The following is an 18,037-nucleotide window of genomic DNA, read 5'->3' on the forward strand; positions in this document are numbered from 1 at the left end:
CTTTGTGTATTACTGGACGTTTGCATCATACACTCAGCGTAGGAGAGGTGTGTGTCAACAACAACAAACCCTACATGCTCTAGTCTCAGTGTGAACCGCACATTCTGTGCCGCCTTATTTGCAGGTGAGTTCGGGGTAAACACCCAGAGAAGTGTGAAATTAAACTGATCTGTATTGTAAATTCGTCCTCGACGTTTGGTGCATTTGTGTGGCAGGAGGGACCTGCGTCCTGACTGGCCTCTGCTATCACGGACGTAATCACCTGAGTCTGGCTAACTGTGGATAATTCGCATTGTTATGTCCATATTCTTGTACAGGTTATCATCGCAGCTGAAATATTTATGAGAAAGTCCCCGCGGTGCTCGTGAAAACTAGATTCCTTATAACAGCCCGGCTATAAATCGAAGTCTGTTGTCATGGAAATCACTCCAGGAAAGAGACAAGCAGAATTGGGAATATTGTGCTTTGCAAGCAATTACGGCGGAATAATCCGGAGGTATAATACGCGTGTCTGTATGTGACACCATATGACGGATTATTCCCGAGGATGCGCATGGATTTACAGTCAAGCAATCACTGGGTTATTTAAATCATTTTCCCCACACACTAGTGTAGCTGCATAGCAGAACATCATTGCTGTAGCCGGTACCGAGATAACTACGCGTACAGATTACAAAAAGACGCAAAACAAACAAAACATCCCAACAACAACTGTGGTACTTATTTACTAAAAAAATAAAACTACCATTTTCAAGTAACGAGAGAGCTGTGCGAGGCGTTTCTGAAACAGCTAATCCGTCCTGAAGCAGTGATGCGCACTTTCTGTGCACGGTGCTCGGGCTGTGACCCGTGTCGTCTAACCGAGTCCGGAACCACAGAGGAAACATCTACACCGTGGACACGAACCCACTTCATCATGGAGCTTCGACACTGACAGCTGACAGCTCCGTTGTGTTGCGACCTGACACTTGGGATCACAGAAATGTGATACACAGATGCTCATCTGGACCGAGCCAACGCTGCCGGGTACAGAAGACCTCATGTGGGCTGATCACTGTAATCCAAGCTCAGCATTTTGAGGTGCGAATGAACTTACATGCTTTACAGTTAAAACAAAACAAGTTTATTATAGTATATATAGTATATATAGTATATATATAGTAAAATATTGGCGCTGAGCAGGTCACAGTGATGAAGTATGGTGTGTTGAACTGGAACCAGCCGCAGTCGGACTGATTTACTACGTGCTGTTCAAACGTTGTTTTCGATCCCGCATCGTGTCTAATCACAGAACACTAAAACGTGTCTGGATCCAAACCGACGAGCTCACCGGAGAAGCGACCATGATGTCTGAGATCTGGACTCAGAAATGTTCATACAGCGATAAAAGCGCCACGTTTGGAAGCGCAGTCAAAGGATAATTTATGGCATCCGGAACACAGCGAGGTTTTATGGTGTTGATGGATTAGACGGCGCTGGTGCTGGGGGCGTGCTCCACCCGCCCCGCGCGCTCCACCCGCGTCCTCCACCCGCGGTCTTGGGTAACGTGACAGGCGCCAGTTACACGTTTAACGGAACCGCGAAGATGTCGGTGTGCTCTTATTATTGACTACGTTTGTGACGGGGTCGTTATGTCTGCTAAATGGTAAAAGATCTGCCCCGGATCCAGAAATAAAAATGCCATAAAAGTCATAAAAAGTAAATAACACAAAAAGATTCAGTCGAATGGAAACACAACTAGATGGTCTAGACCACTGGAACTGTTCTCCACGAAGATCACAATTTCCATTCATTGCAAAGTCAGTTTGGACAAATGGGCGCAGTAAAAATGTTGTTTTTTTTTTCATTTATTTTATTTTTACTGGTTTTGTTACAAAGTCTGTTAGAAGCGGCTAAGACGGTTCTTTCTCTTCTTTCTCCCTTTTTCTTTTCAGCAGTAAAAAGGCCACATAAAATGAAAATTTATATGCCATAACAATTTACATCATAAACCTCAAAGCCTGAAAATCAATGAGTTGCGTGGTTCAGCTCCTCGTTGAGCGGGTCGGGGAGTGAACGCTGCAGTGCGCGGGCAGAGCGATAAAAGTTTGCGGTGTTTAGCTCCTCGGTTAGATCATTAGAGCCGGGTGTGTGTTTGTGAGATCTCTGCCTTCTTTCCCATGACACCCTAGCACTTTCCTATGGTCCATCTATCATGCACTCAGCTTACGCACGGTTTTACTGCCATGTTTCTTGAGGCCGTTGTGCTTTCGTTTGCTAAATGACACCAGAGCTTGACTCGGTACAGGAGCCCAGGGCGTACGGCCATCTTGACCCCGCTCGGCTGCGTCCGCTGTGAGGAAACACGAAGCTACATCATCTGTATACAATACACACTCCCTGTAAATGACTAGGCCTACCTTAGGTTCAAGAATGACTGACGGTTATCCAAGTTAAGCGTCCTGCTCAGTGGGGGGTAACTATTCATTTGGCATGTATCGTTTCTCTACCCGTCTGGGTTGTCTGGGTTTTCCACCCCATAAGTGTCAGGTTTACAGTTGCTCTGCAGGTATACTGGAGCGCGACCGTCATTACTCGCCCCCATACCCACGACCTCCGTGGTTCACACGGGCATACGCCAGACGCGGTTGTATAACCTCACCGCTCTGTGTAACCACGCGACTGAGGGGTGTATGAAACTCCAAAGCGATGAAGGTGAATGAGTCCAGAGGGTGCTGATATGTGCTTATTTTAAAACAAATCACAGAATGCGGCGTGTGGGTGTGTGGATTGTATAACCCTACAAAAGGTTCCCACCTAAACGTATCATTGAATGTGAAAATTCAAAAAAATCAAACAAAACACTTTCCTCCATCTGGTATATAGGATATGTTGTTTCTCTGACACATGTTTGGTTGGTTGAGCTGACCTGCGCAGTGTATGCGCAGGTTAGCACTAATAGCTTCCTGCCAGGATTGCATTTGATAGATGGGGGTATTGGGTGGATGGGTGTATTGGGTGGATGGGGGTATTGGGTGGATGGATGTATTGGGTGGGTGGGGGTATTGGGTGGGTGGGGGTATTGGGTGGATGGGGGTATTGGGTAGATGGGGTATTGGGTGGGTGGGGTGTATTGGGTGGATGGGGGTATTGGGTGGGTGGGGTGTATTGGGTGGATGGGGGTATTGGGTGGGTGGGGTGTATTGGGTGGATGGGTGTATTGGGTGGATGGGGGTATTTGGTGGATGGGTGTATTGGGTGGGTGGGTGGGGGTATTGGGTTGATGGGTGTATTGGGTGGGTGGGTGTATTGGGTGGGTGGGTGTATTGGGTGGATGGGTGTATTGGGTGGGTGGGTGTATTGGGTGGATGGGTGTATTGGGTGGGTGGGAGTATTGGGTGGATGGGTGTATTGGGTGGATGGGTGTATTGGGTGGGTGGGTGTATTGGGTGGATGGGGGTATTGGGTGGATGGGGGTATTGGGTGGGTGGGTGTATTGGGTGGATGGGGGTATTGGGTGGGTGGGTGTATTGGGTGGATGGGTGTATTGGGTGGGTGGGTGTATTGGGTGGGTGGGTGGGGGTATTGGGTGGATGGGTGTATTGGGTGGGTGGGGGTATTGGGTGGGTGGGTGTATTGGGTGGGTGGGGGTATTGGGTGGATGGGGGTATTGGGTGGATGGGAGTATTGGGTGGGTGGGAGTATTGGGTGGATGGGGGTATTGGGTGGATGGGGTATTGGGTGGATGGGGGTATTGGGTGGATGGGGGTATTGGGTAGATGGGGGTATTGGGTGGGTGAGGGTATTGGGTGGATGGGGGTATTGGGTGGATGGGAGTATTGGGTGGATGGGGTATTGGGTGGATGGGGGTATTGGGTGGATGGGGTATTGGATGGATGGGGGTATTGGGTGGATGGGAGTATTGGGTGGGTGGGTGTATTGGGTGGATGGGGGTATTGGGTGGATGGGAGTATTGGGTGGATGGGTGTATTGGGTGGATGGGAGTATTGGGTGGGTGGGGGTGTTGGGTGGGTGGGGGTATTGGGTAGTATGTGCTGTTAGTTTCTCTTCTGGTGGGTTTTAGAGTAGGAAGCGTCTAGCTGACGTGTGACGTATATGTGACACCATCTCTGTCTCTCTTGACAGCACCAATATTTATCAATTTATATCTTTTAGAGGAAAAATCTGGATATGAGTGCTTCACAAAATATAGTGCTACATGAAACCCAATAAAACAACAATTTCTCTGTCAAGGAGAAAAATGCACTATGAACTTAAGATGGTACTGTGATTATTGTAAAATCTCTACAATCAAGGTGAAGACAGTGTTGTGACAAACGCAGTTACAGGTACTGAAGTGTGAACCACACCCACAACCCCATCAGTTTTACACCCAAACCTTCCTCCACTCTGAATGTCCTCCACATTCTCCACATTCTCCTTGTCTCTTTCTTTCCCAATTATCTGGATGGCGTGGGGGGGGGGGCAACTTCCCCCTCATTCAGAGGCCACCTAGAAGTTCAGCCAAAGGTCTCCCTAGTCAACCCCCCACCCCCAAACTAAAGTCCCACGGTCACCTCCGTACAAACCACTACTGACGTGGGGTCTGCACTCACAGACTGGGTTTACCCAACACTGCCCAACCCTCGTTTAGGGGCTGCCAGTTCTGATCACGTCACATCACCCCACATCACACCACATCACGCCACATCAGGCTACTTTGCTCGTGTCCAATGACGATGGTGTGATAGCTCAGTCCAGACTGGACCCACATTCTGGAACAGTGACGGAGTCACGTGGCATTTGGGAATCACGTGCCTCGTTGAGAAGACCACTTAGCACTCCTGGAGGTTCAAGCAATAGCATAAGAAAACCCATGCGATCAGTACAAAGTGACACTCAAGCACCTGGCATGGAGATTCCCAGTCTCCTACCATCACTACCACAGCATTTATTCTACGAGTATCTGAACAGTAAGTGCGTGTCTGTCTCATTCATTTGCCCTGTTATAATAATTCTCTGCGACCTGTGTGTCTCTGTTATTCATGAGCCATCTGGTTGGCTGGTAACACGGGGGACAGCAGGCAGAGGGAATAAAGCCCTTCTGTAGTCTGCGTCCGGGGTGAGCGTCAGCACCACTCCTATCTGCAGAGTCCTCACAATACTCACGCTTCCTCACTTCACTTCTTTATTAAATACTCACTCTCTCTCTCCCTCTATCTGTCTGTCTGTCTGTGCATGTCTGTCTCTTGTCCAGATTTTACCCGTGCATATCATCCATGTGTCTATGTCCACACACACTCGTCGTCTTTGATTTCTCAGTAGTTGTGTTCTGCTGTCTATAACTGCATCAGTTCAATGGGAGATGAGACTGTAATTAAATCAGCTTCATGAGTTAAATGTACAAATTCAAGACTTTAAACTGTGCCAGAAAATCCTTTGAGTCTAAATCATCTCTCCGCCTGTAAGATCTGAAGCTTCATCCTGGATCTGGTCTGCTCCTCACACGTTTGCTGAGGCACAAAGATGTCCTCATCTTCTAAGAGACATTTTAGTATCTGCATAATTTGAGAGGTGCAAGCTGTGAAGATAAACGTACAGTAAAATTAGCACATAATCCAGTAGATTTATAGCATGTCAGAACTGCTACTGGGTCAGGGTTAGACAGACAGACAGATAGATGATCACAACTGCAGTGAAGCATACAAGGTTTCCAGGGAAACAGGACTATTTGGACAGAGGTCCTTCATCAGCTGTGCAAGCACAACTTAGCCTAATATAACAGGACCAAAAAAGACACCTCTGTTCACCACCACGGGGCAGTCATTGCCTGGTGGTAGGGAACTGGTCTTGTGACCGGAGGGTCGTGGGTTCAATTCCCAGGCCTGAGGCCATGACTGAGGTGCCCTTGAGCAAGGCACCTAACCCCAACTGCTCCCCGCTAGCTAGGGCTGCCCACCACTCTGGGCACGTGTGATCCACAAAGCCCCCTTTGTGTTCTAGATGGGTTAAAAGCAGAGGACAAATTTTGATTGCGGTGTAAAAAATCACAATTGACAAAAAAATAGGGCACGCACCATTGGCTTCATCCGTCCCCATCACAGGCCGGCAACCTCACAGGTGGATGCCCCTGTGTTGGGGGAGAGACAGGTGTGCCCCTGTGTTGGGGGCGAGACAGGTGGATGCCCCTGTGTTGGGGGAGAGACAGGTGTGCCCCTGTGTTGGGGGAGAGACAGGTGTGCCCCTGTGTTGGGGGTGAGACAGGTGGATTCTCTGGTCCTTTGTCCAGACAACAGTGACTCAATATATTCACCCTCATTTCAGCTTTTACTCTCTTACTCTGTCACTGTGTGAGCAAACTGCATGTCCCTTGTGTGGTCACTTCATTAGTTACACCCACCCGGTAGTTCTGGCTAATAGGCCGTCGTTCCTTTCACAGAGAAATGTGAGGTGTGACCCCCTCACCCCCCAATGCTGCCTTCAGTCAGACCAGAATCCTGGACCTTGTAATGGCTGTGTGCATACGTCACCTTGTTTTGAAGGGTCTATATAAAAACAAGCATCAAACCTCATGTGGACAGCAAAGGTGACCAAAAACATGCTGTTGTCATTCATATCTGTTTTATTGGGAGATGATCATTGGGGTCTGTTCTTCATGCTCAGAGAACGTAGCGTAAACCACAGCTCTGGTAGGTTCCATAGCTCGGCGAATTTTGACCTCATCATGACCAATATAAATATACACCTCCGAGACCCTTCTTTAAAATTCATTCAACAACATGATCAATAACGTGAAGTGTCCCGCGGGGCTGCGCTGTTCTTCATCCCGACACGCCCCGGGTGGAGTCAGGACAAAAGCGGTGCTAAAACAGGAAGAGTGCGACGTGCTGGGAGGGGCAGATAAAGTTGGAAATGTCGCTACATTCACACCTGCTCAGCAGGGACAAATGTAAATGAGCTGAGAGACACGGGCGGCCACACTCTACTGCTCAGAGTCAACTGGATACCTCCCTACACCTCCTCCTCCCTCTCTCTCACACTCCCTCTCTCTCTCTCACACACACACACTCCCTCTCTCTCTCACTCCCTCTCTCTCTCACACACTCCCTCTCTCTCTCACACACACTCCCTCTCTCTCTCTCACACACACTCCCCCTCTCTCTCTCTCTCTCTCTCTCTCTCACACACACACATACTCCCTCTCTCTCTCACACACACTCCCTCTCTCTCTCTCACACACACACACACACTCCCTCTCTTTATCGCTTACACTCTTTCTCTCTCTTTTCCTGTTTCTCTATGTGTTTCTTTGCCCCCTTTGTTTCGCACTATTGCAGTTATCTCAAGTGCCTCCTCTGTATTGTTCCTGGTTTTTGTGCTGCACACAAAATACTATAATTACACGTTGGAGACATATCCTTGATTTCAGTGTGTGTGTTGACTGTCACCCTGTCTTAATCAAGATGAGTGTTTTTGTCAGAGAGAGAGACAGAGATGTAAGAACAGCAACGAATGTATTTCATGCAAAACTGAGTGTTTATCTTTGTTTATCCTGCAGTAGTGATTCAGAGGTCTTCTGCACACTAAGTGGTGCTAGCGTTGCACTTCTAATAATCTCACATGAGGATCCAGGTTCAGTCCTTTGCAGCCGGATTAAGCTGCAGATTTCAAATAACAGGCTGGTATGAATCACACGCTGAGTGTTTAGGGAAATACCTGGAGGGTAACGCCAAACAAGCCAATTAACAGCTTAATGTTTTTCTTAACGTGTATCATTCAATGAAAAGGAAACCGCTACACAACCATTCAATTACTTGCTAATTCATGCTAATCCATATATATATAAATATATGCTGTGTGTGGGGGAGTATTTCTAGGCCTACATTTATAGGTCTAGAAAAAAAGATGAAATCACAAAATTTCATCTCTATATGTTTGAGAGCCATTCGATTCCAGTGTTCAACTCAGACACACCTCATTTTGCATAATGAACTTCTGCGGAGGTGATCACCTGACCCAGATCTTAATGAACTTCTGCGGAGGTGATCACCTGACCCAGATCTTAATGAACTTCTACGGAGGTGATCACCTGACCCAGATCTTAATGAACTTCTGCGGAGGTGATCACCTGACCCAGATCTTAATGAACTTATTTAATGAGCAGAATGAAAGAGCAGTGGAGAGCACACGGAGACGCATGAAAGTGCTGATTGAAAATTTGAGCTTCTCCACCAAGGATTTATGATTTATGAACTCTTCCTTAAAAATGGGTCTGAAAATGTTGTTTTGACCAGTTATCATATTCTACAAATAAATGCCCTAAATGACAACACTTTGATTTAGAATGTGTTATAGAGCTGCAATATTTATTTCTATTAGATGAGACAAGAACATTTATTTATTACAATAACAATTTATTATTTGTTATGTGTAAATTTATTAACAACCACCAAAATAACTGGCACAGAAGGATTGGCTGTCATGACTCCTTCATCCTCTTCACCACAGCAGGGGGTGTCGTCTACTGAATTACCTGTACGAGATGTAATCAGATTTATATTGGAGAAACCAAGAGAAGAATTGTTGATCAGTTTATTGAACACATTCGGATCAGCAGGATTATGGATGTATCATTTCCAGTGTCAAGACATTTTAATACTAATACAACATATCTGATTGCATAGCCAGTTGTTGCTATAGCAGAAATAAAACTAAGAAATTCAAAGAAACTGATCTCTGTTCTTGGAAAGACAGAACCTCATGAATGAACGTGATGATTTAAACATCTACGTTTTCATATATAAACTGGTTCCTCCTCCTATTAAATCAGAAGGAGAAATCCTTGGACAGCTGATGATGAATGACCTCTCTCTCTCTGGCTCTCTCTCTCTCTCTCTCTCTCTCTCTCTCTCTCTCTCTCTATATATATATATATATATATATATATATATATATATTATATATATATATATATATATATATATAAGGCATTTGGTTGATGTCATTCTAATAGTCTTTTATTTTGAAGGGTGGCTGTCCAGGGGGCCGCACATTGCACTGAAATAATTGGAGCACAGTGGTTGACATTTCAAGCAACTTTATTCAGCACTAAATAGATGAAAGGTGAGTGAAGCCATGTGCAGGTTAGCATGAGTGGCTAAGACAGAGAAAAAGGAGCTTTGAAGGAGAATCTTGCTGTACGGGGGTGTGGATAGTCTGCTAATGACTAGTGGATATGGCTTTATGGATTCATGAAGTCTAACACAGAGCAGCCTGGCAATAGAATATATTTTTATCACCAGAGAGGGTAGGAGAGAGGTGCTGTGAAGCAGAAAGAAGAGTGAGAGTCTGACAGAGAGAGAGAGGGAGAGAGGAAGGCTATTTGAGAGAAAGTGTAACAGAGGGTTCCTGTCAAGCCTCAAGCAAGCTCTGTTTAACAAGCTGCAAGACAGAGGGACCAAGAAAGATAGTTGGACCTGCATGTGGGTCTGTGAGGGGTGTGAGGAGTGTGTGAGGGGTGCGTGAGAACTGTGTGAGGGGGGTGTGAGGTGTGTGTGAGGAGTGTGTGAGGAGTGTGTGAGGGGTGCGTGAGGAGTGTGTGAGGGGTGTGTGAGGAGTGTGTGAGGGGTGTGTGAGGAGTGTGTGAGGGGTGTGTAAGGAGTGTGTGAGGGGTGTGTGAGGAGTGTGTGAGGGGGTGTGTGAGAACTGTGTGAGGACTGTGAGGGGTGTGTGAGGAGTGTGTGAGGAGTGTGTGAGGGGTGCGTGAGGAGTGTGTGAGAACTGTGTGAGGACTGTGTGAGGGGTGTGTGAGGAGTGTGTGAGGGGTGCGTGAGGAGTGTGTGAGGGGTGCGTGAGAACTGTGTGAGGACTGTGTGAGGTGTGTGTGAGGAGTGTGTGAGGGGTGCGTGAGGAGTGTGTGAGGGGTGTGTGAGGGGTGCGTGAGAACTGTGTGAGGACTGTGTGAGGTGTGTGTGAGGAGTGTGTGAGGAGTGTGTGAGGGGTGTGTGAGGTCTGTGTGAGGAGTGTGTGAGGGGTGCGTGAGGACTGTGTGAGGTGTGTGTGAGGGGTGTGTGAGGGGTGCGTGAGGACCGTGAGGGGGTGTGTGAGGACTGTGTGTAGGGGTGTGTGAGGACTGTGTGAGGTGTGTGTGTGAGGAGTGTGTGAGGGGTGTGTGAGGTCTGTGTGAGGTGTGTGTGTGAGGAGTGTGTGAGGGGTGCATGAGGACTGTGTGAGGTGTGTGTGAGGGGTGTGTGAGGGGTGCATGAGGACCGTGAGGGGGTGTGTGAGGACTGTGTGTAGTGGTGTTTGAGGACTGTGTGAGGGGTGTGTGAGAAGTGTCTGAGGGGTGCATGAGAACTGTGTGAGGTGTGTGTGAGGTGTGTGTGAGGGGTGCGTGAGGACCGTGAGGGGGTGTGTGAGGACTATGTGTAGGGGTGTGTGAGGAGTGTGTGAGGAATGTATGTGGGGTGTGTGAGAACTGTGTGTAGGGGTGTGTGAGGAGTGTGTGAGGACTGTGTGTGGAGGTGTGTGAGGACTGTATGTGGGGGTGTGACAACCATCACATGACACACATAATCGTCATCTGGGACATTAGAAATGTATTGTCATCTTCTACTTTACAGAGAGAATGTTCTGTTTACTGTACAACTGGTGGAGTAAATTAGCAGTAGATGCTAATATACACTTTAAGGCTGATATGAGTAACCGTAAAGGGATTTTGACCCTCAGGCTGAACATCACAGGGAACTGGTCCTAATGTGTTCAGATGGCATTTCAAATTCTTCACGCTATCACCACTGACATTTCCACACAGCAACATATTTATCTAGTAAATCCCTCATGCCAAAAAAAAAATACTTCAGTGCAAAAGTTAAAAAATATTATGATTGCCTAGATCATTACTGGCTCACATCTACAAAAATGGGTTTTTTTTTAAAGAAATGTGCACATACACTATAGTTGTATTTTGGATCTGAAATGATGTGGGGTCTTCCTCTAAATCAGGGATGCCCAAAAGTTTTCAGCTTGCGAGCTACTTATAAGATGACCAAGTCGGAAAGATCTACCTATTTATTTTTTAGCAGCGTGTGTCGATCGTTGACGGGGGGGGGGGGGGGGGGGGGGGGGGGGGGGTTGTTGCGTGTGTCAAACCCTAGACGTCAGATTGGCTACCATGTATGTCAATCAAAATACAACCGTCAGTGCAGATGGACGATAGCCTGTCATTCATCCACTACTTTTTAATGCCATGTGATCTACCCACACTTCCTTCGATTGCGATCGACGTAATGGACACCCCTGTTCTAAATACACTAAAATGTCTTCCTGCATGTCCATGTGTCTCTTTGCTACAGGAAACTTTTGTCCAACGTCCTGTTTCCTGGCCCAACATCCTGTTTCCTGGCCCAACATCCTGTTTCTTGGCCCAACATCCTGTTTCTTGGCCATTAGGTGAAGGGCAAATAAATAAATGAATAAATCCCCCCAGTCCTCCCCCACATATTCAGACACAAACACATGAAACGAATCACCACTCTTAATTGTCTTTCTTTGGACAGACTAAAATGTCAACCTTCTTACCTTGGCTGAATATGATTAGTTCCACCTTTCCTATTAGTGGCAGCTAATTTTGTGTGAGGCACACTCCCATGTTTAATTTATCAGCCTTTCCGGTTTGCACCACTCCTCACGTACGTAGGCTGATGGATGGGAATGTGTCCCAGGGCGGAGATATCCACCCAGCCTCCTCCACACGCCAACAGCACACTGCCATTTCAGAAGAGCTGTGTGGCCAAGCAACATGTTCAACATGCCGTCACGTTGCTGTATGATATGGTTGGACGTTTAGTAGGGTCTGGCGTAGTATCTCTTGACACAAATGACCTCAGTGACCATTAAAGAGAAAATTAGCCTGGAGCTTCTGATTTGACTCAGGATAATGTGACTCATCTGTGTTTTTTTTAATGAAGAACACGTTCGCTTGACCTGAAGCACCCTGTCATCACCCCATCCTGCCATGTTCAAACTAAAAGGGCATCCAAACAACAAATTCAATTATGACCAAATACATTGTAGGAACTGTAAGCAGCTTTTAAGCACAGTAAAGTCACGTCGCGACAGGTTTACGCTCTCGTTCCCCGACTGATCCACCTTGTTCTTCGTCTTCCCGCAGGCGTCCGGCTCCTCTATTTGCTGCTGTGTCTGCACTCGGCGTCGGTGACGAGCGGCTGCCCGGCCAAGTGCGTGTGCTACAGCGAGCCGAGACCGACAGTGGCCTGCCAGCAGCAGGCTCTGACCTCCATCCCCACCGAGATCCCCGTCCGCAGCCAGCGCATCTTCCTGCAGAGCAACAAGCTGACGGTGGTGCGCTCCACCAGCTTCAGCTCCGTCCACAACCTCACCGTGCTGTGGATGTACTCCAACAACATCAGCCACATCGAGGCCGGCGCCTTCTACGGCCTGGATCGGCTGGAGGAACTGGACATCAGCGACAACAGCAACCTTCAGATCGTCAGCCCCTCCGCCTTCCGGGGTCTGACCAGACTGCACACCCTGCACCTGCACAGGTGCGGCCTGTCCGAACTGCCCACGGGGGTGTTCCGTGGCCTCGTCTCGCTCCAGTATCTCTACTTACAGGACAATAACCTGCTAGTCCTGCACAACAACACGTTTGTGGATCTGGCCAACCTCACCTACCTGTTCCTGCACAACAATAAGATCAAGGTGGTGACGGATCACATGCTGCGGGGTCTGATCAGCCTGGACCGTCTGCTCCTGCACCAGAACCGCATCGTCCACGTGCAGCAGCACGCCTTCAGTGACCTCGGCAAGCTCACCACCTTGTATCTCTTTTACAACAACCTCACCATGCTGAGTGCCGAGTCCATGAATCCACTGGTATCGCTCCAGTACCTGCGTCTCAACGGGAACCAGTGGATTTGCGACTGCCGAGCTCGACCACTGTGGAACTGGTTCAAACGATTCAAGGGCTCCAGCTCGGAGCTGGAGTGCCACCTTCCCGTGGCCCTCGCAGGGAAGGACCTGAAACGACTTAAAGACAACGACCTGGAAGGATGCGTCGACACCAAGACTCGATCCGGTAAGTTCCACTCCCTCGATGATCCATTAGGAGAGAGCATTCCACGGTGCTGTCTGTCAGACAACGACAAATCCTCCATCTTCTCCAGCAAGTCTCTCCCGGACCCCTCCTCTTACAACAGCCGACAGATCACAAACAACCCACAGAAAGAGAAGGAGAACATATCCAGGACAAAGTTCCGGGAGGGCGACCGGATAAAGAACGATACCCACAGCAAGCAAGGAGTGAGTCTCAATGACGGGCCGCTGGGGACCCTCTCTAACAACCTGGACCAGTCCATGAACAAACTCAACCCTGAACTGTTAGAGGATGCAGAATCATCTACAGCACCGTCCAAAAAGAAAAAAAAGTGCTCCAAAAAGCCCAAATCAGATCAGTCGTGTTTGAAGAGCCATGGATCTACACCCAGAGCACTGAGCCTTCTCTTTCTCCCTGTGTTCTGGTTCTCCTTAATCACGTCTTAGTTTAAACAGGACCAAATTATTGGATCATTTTTGCTCTTGACAATGGCACACACAAAAAACCTACACACCCAGGCAGAGAGCGTGAACCTACACACCCAGGCAGAGAGCGTGGAGAAGGGAGTTCAAAGAGGTGAAGCAAAGAATATACAATAAAATATGAAACTAAAGACACACTTAAAGAAATGGATGCCTTTACAGAAACCATATGATCTAATGTATATAAAAACTCAGTGCCCAAATCTTTGTTCTATGTACTTGAAATGTACTGTGTTTAACACTGCAGAAAGATCCCCCCCCCCCACCCTTACCTGCCAACGCTTACACGGATCAGAAGTGACTGTTGTAGACAACCCACTGAAAAAAACAATGAAAGAAAGTTAAATGCAAAAAGCATAAACATGATAAAATCAGAGAGTCTGATGCACAGGGAATGTTGCAGGTATGAACTCAAGACATGATTTACGTTCCAAATAGTTTTTTTCTTTCTTCAAAGATTGATACTGTTATGTTTTTTATGATTAAAAGTATTTCAGTAAAGAGAAATGTTCCCCAAACATTTTTGTTGCCATCACAACATGGTTTTTACAGGCATCTGTTGCAGGAATGCTGTGTAATTGTTCACTGAGATTGCGATGGAATTATAGATATGCATTTTATTTTACTGGTGTACAAGCATAAATATATTACAAATAAAATATCTCATTTTGTATAGCTGGTTATTATGTCATTACATCCTTAAATTATTGGTTTTAAATTATTGGTTATTGACAAATTCAGGATCACGTGGAGATGAATTATAACACCAGGCAACAACATTGTTTTACTTGGAATAAGTGGAATAAGTTAAACTTGTAGTTGTTTACATTATTCTATCATGTATGTTTATTTTATCAAATGGAAATTTTTATTTTTTCATTCAATTTTTATTACAAAGTGGCATTTCACTTTTATATTATTCACAAATAAGACTGGAACAACAATGTACTGATATTGACAAATTCTGAAAACATATTTGGGTTCAGTTCACAAAAATACGTGAGAAACAGGTATTTATTGTAGGAATCAGAATGATTGTTGATCAGCGGTTACAGATTCATTACTGCAAGGCCAAGTGAGATGTAGTCATAAACAGCCCACGGTGTTTAATCATCAACTCTCAGGTGAGAGGCTTACGTTAACCACGATGAGAAGGGAGGTACCATGTTCTTGTGAGGGCCGTCATTACAGGGACGTCTCTGTGAAATTAGGTCTGTAAGCAGCCTCAGCACACCAGCTAATGAGACATATGTGAATTATGATAAAGAGACTCAGCTATTTTAACTTGCGTAACTTGCATTTTATAAAGTCATATTTGAGTTATTGTTTACAAACATGGAAAAAGGTGCCCACCTGTGTTCATCAAATAGGTTATCCTACAGAGATTTGTTTTTGTTCTAATGTATTTCCTGAAGAGTAGAATGCTGGTTCCTCATAGGGGTTAGATTACAGATGCATAAATGTTGTTATGTCTTAGAACATGATCGTACGTCATTTCAGATTAAAGGTTATGAGATTATAGAGAGCATCAGAGGATTGACAACAGCCATGTCTGTTGAATGGAACTGGAAAATGAGATATATTTTAGAAATAATTTTTAGAAAATTAGGTTTTCTTTTTTTATGCTTGAAAAATAAAATATGGTGAAAAAAGACATCTGATGGTTTTCCATGGGACAATATCCATCGTAAAACCATCAATATTCAGAGGCCCTTGAGTTATCTACTTCTTCACAAAAACTGTGTGAATTGGGCCTTTCAACAAAAGTTGGATTTGAAGATACTCTGCTACATGGAGGCGTCCACGATCATGTGAAGATCTCCACTCCCCATCACGCTTTCATAGGACCAGGTGAGTTGTAAGGTTACAGAACCTTTACTGGATCTCTCAATAGGACAGAAATGAAATGATTTTACAACTGTTGCGAATACTAAGTTGTGCTAATATTAGAATTTCTAAAAGCTATTTTGGCATCTCATTCTATTACTTATGAAGTAAATTTATATACTTGAAGCATATAAGACAAACCTCAAAACCTCTCACTGTGGTTTGATTTCTAAACACTGCAATAATAAATATTCATTGTGCAGCACAGTGATTCCAGCTTTGTTTGGGTTACCTGAGTGCCTTCCTAATAACTCAAGCATAATGAAACGTAGAGTTTTTCTCTGGAGGCAGAATCCACCTGGAAATTATCTGAGATTGGATTTTACAGATGCCTAATTCATAACAAATTCACTTTGAAGCATGTGATACCTATTTTCTAAAACGTCTCCTGTATGATGCAAAAGAAACACATATTATTTCAAGAAATCATGCAATATGAATCTTCCTTTTAGATGTTAGGATTTCACATTAATATGGTTTAAATCCTCACTTCTTTGTCTTTCTGGGTTAAAATCCAGTTTCCAGTGTGAACGCCCTCTTAATCTGACCATGTGCAGAGAGAGGGCTGCTCCTCCCCCTGTCCCGAGCAGATGGCGTGCTTCGCTGCCCTGTACTCATGGTTTGCGGATGATGACCCATTGCTTTGTGGAATCTGGACCCGGTCCAAGTCCCTGTCCTCCACATTTAGCTGTTGCTGCGTGGTCCGCACCGTGGGCCCTGGCGTGGGACGAGAGACTCACTGCAGTTAATGGAGTCGGAGGCCTTGCTGCTCATTTAACACGCTTCGCCCAAAACAAGACAACAACACCTTTCACAGGTCTTCAAGGCTGCAGAATGTAATAAATATTCAGGGAGGCAGGACTAGCATTTGGTAAGAGCTTAAAATGAGCAAGATGTGGATTTAAGCATCGCCAGCAATGTTTACAGTAATAAAGTAACAAAAGTGTCGGTGCAAAATTTTTACATGCAAGCTGTTAATTAACCTCAATTCACTGACTGTTGCATGATTACAGGGACTCCATTACACAGAGATGCTAAATAATGCTCAGTGATTCACTCACTCCCCATATCATATTAGACGGGGGTATTAAAGGCTTCTGAGACTCATTAACCCTTTGGTAGAGCCCTGCAGGTAGAGGCTGGGCAACAGGGCAGAATCAGCACACACAGCTCACTTTAATTATTTCTTCACAGTCTTGTTGCTCCTCAGGTTCTAGTCAGTGGTTCTGCGTGGGGGTATCGCTCTTTCTCTCGCTGGGACTCCGACAACCTACTGAGAAAGAAGTTGGCATTTAAGTGGGATGCTGTTAACCACCCACAGGTGCAGCCAATTTTAATTACTTACCGGTTCACAATGGCTGCTGTTTGGCCCACAGATGATGCCCGGTTTCACCCCCACTGCCACACCTACCTATCAGAACCATTACATAGCCATATCATTACCTCCTTAATGACGCTCTTAAGCTAATATTAGTTTTTGCCAATGATTGCAGCACAGGACCCACTACAGAATGAATATTTTTGGGGTGCCAGACCCGTCTCAGCACTGACATGGTGATGGTAGAGGGTGGAGGAGGGTGAGTCTGTACTGCTGGGATTTTCGTCCGTGTCACCAGCAGTGTTGGTGTGAGTGGACCTGCCAACCAGAAAGATCCACCCAACAGCAGTCAAATGATCCGAAACACTCGAATAATGAGCTGCTGAAACAGGAGCCTTGCCTGGCAACAGGTGATGGGTTAAACTAGGTAACCTGCATACAGCATCCTTCACAGTGAGGACGGAGAGAGAGAGAGAGAGAGAGAGAGAGAGAGAGAGAGAGAGAGAGAGAGAGAGAGAGACCCGGGGCAGTAGCGATGTCTCTTTTGATGTCTTTAATCCTCACTAGCACCAGTGTTGTTGTCTTGGACCAGCTGGATTGAAAGTCCAGATTTTTTTCGTATCTCCTCCCTTCTTCGTCCTAACACAATCCGGTCTCGCCTTTCAGCTGGTGCGGCCACTGAAACGCCGGCCAGGTTTATATTCCAGCAGGCTTTATGACACAACCTTTACTGACACGCCACACATAGCTCATGTTTACAAAAGCACGTGGGTGCGGAGGGGCGCGTTAAACGTCTTTAAATGGATGCAGGGGTTCGTGGAGATGGGGAACACAGAGGGGACTGTGATGTGTGCTGTGTGCTGTGAGCTGTGTGGTGTGTGTTGGGTGCTGTGAGCTGTGAACTGTGTGTTGAGGTTGGGCAACACGGTGGCTTGGTGGTTAGCACATTTGCCTCTCAGCACTGGGGTCTTGGGTTCAAGTCCTTATCTGAGTGGAGTTTCCATGTTCCTTCCATGAGGCTGAGTTTCTTTATGGCACCTGCTCACATTCATCACACTCTCACACACACACACACCACACACACGCACACAAAGGACATTAGAATAAACTTCTGAGCCTATTCCAACCTGGGAAATTTAGCTTTTTAATTAATGTAAGTGCAGATGAAGTGATTAGTGCATGTGTAAAATCTTTTTATCTCCCTTCTTTATGAACATGGACCTAATGTAACAAAGGACAGTGTGATGGTGTGGC

The 18,037-nt window shown here is 46.2% G+C and overlaps 1 protein-coding gene across 1 annotated transcript in view; it reads left to right on the forward strand.

Annotated features, from left to right (window-relative positions):
• The window catches only part of rtn4r (reticulon 4 receptor), a 61,555-nt gene extending 47,346 nt beyond the window's left edge, over positions 1-14,209 (forward strand). The window contains exon 2 of the mRNA XM_076989924.1: positions 12,152-14,209. Within this exon, the coding sequence (XP_076846039.1) occupies positions 12,152-13,542 (1,391 nt within the window). The 3' untranslated portion in view covers positions 13,543-14,209. The remainder of the gene's footprint in view (positions 1-12,151) is intronic.
• The last annotated feature ends 3,828 nt before the right edge of the window (positions 14,210-18,037 follow it).

This window comes from Brachyhypopomus gauderio, unplaced genomic scaffold (assembly GCF_052324685.1).
Source record: "Brachyhypopomus gauderio isolate BG-103 unplaced genomic scaffold, BGAUD_0.2 sc71, whole genome shotgun sequence".
NCBI lineage: Eukaryota > Metazoa > Chordata > Actinopteri > Gymnotiformes > Hypopomidae > Brachyhypopomus > Brachyhypopomus gauderio.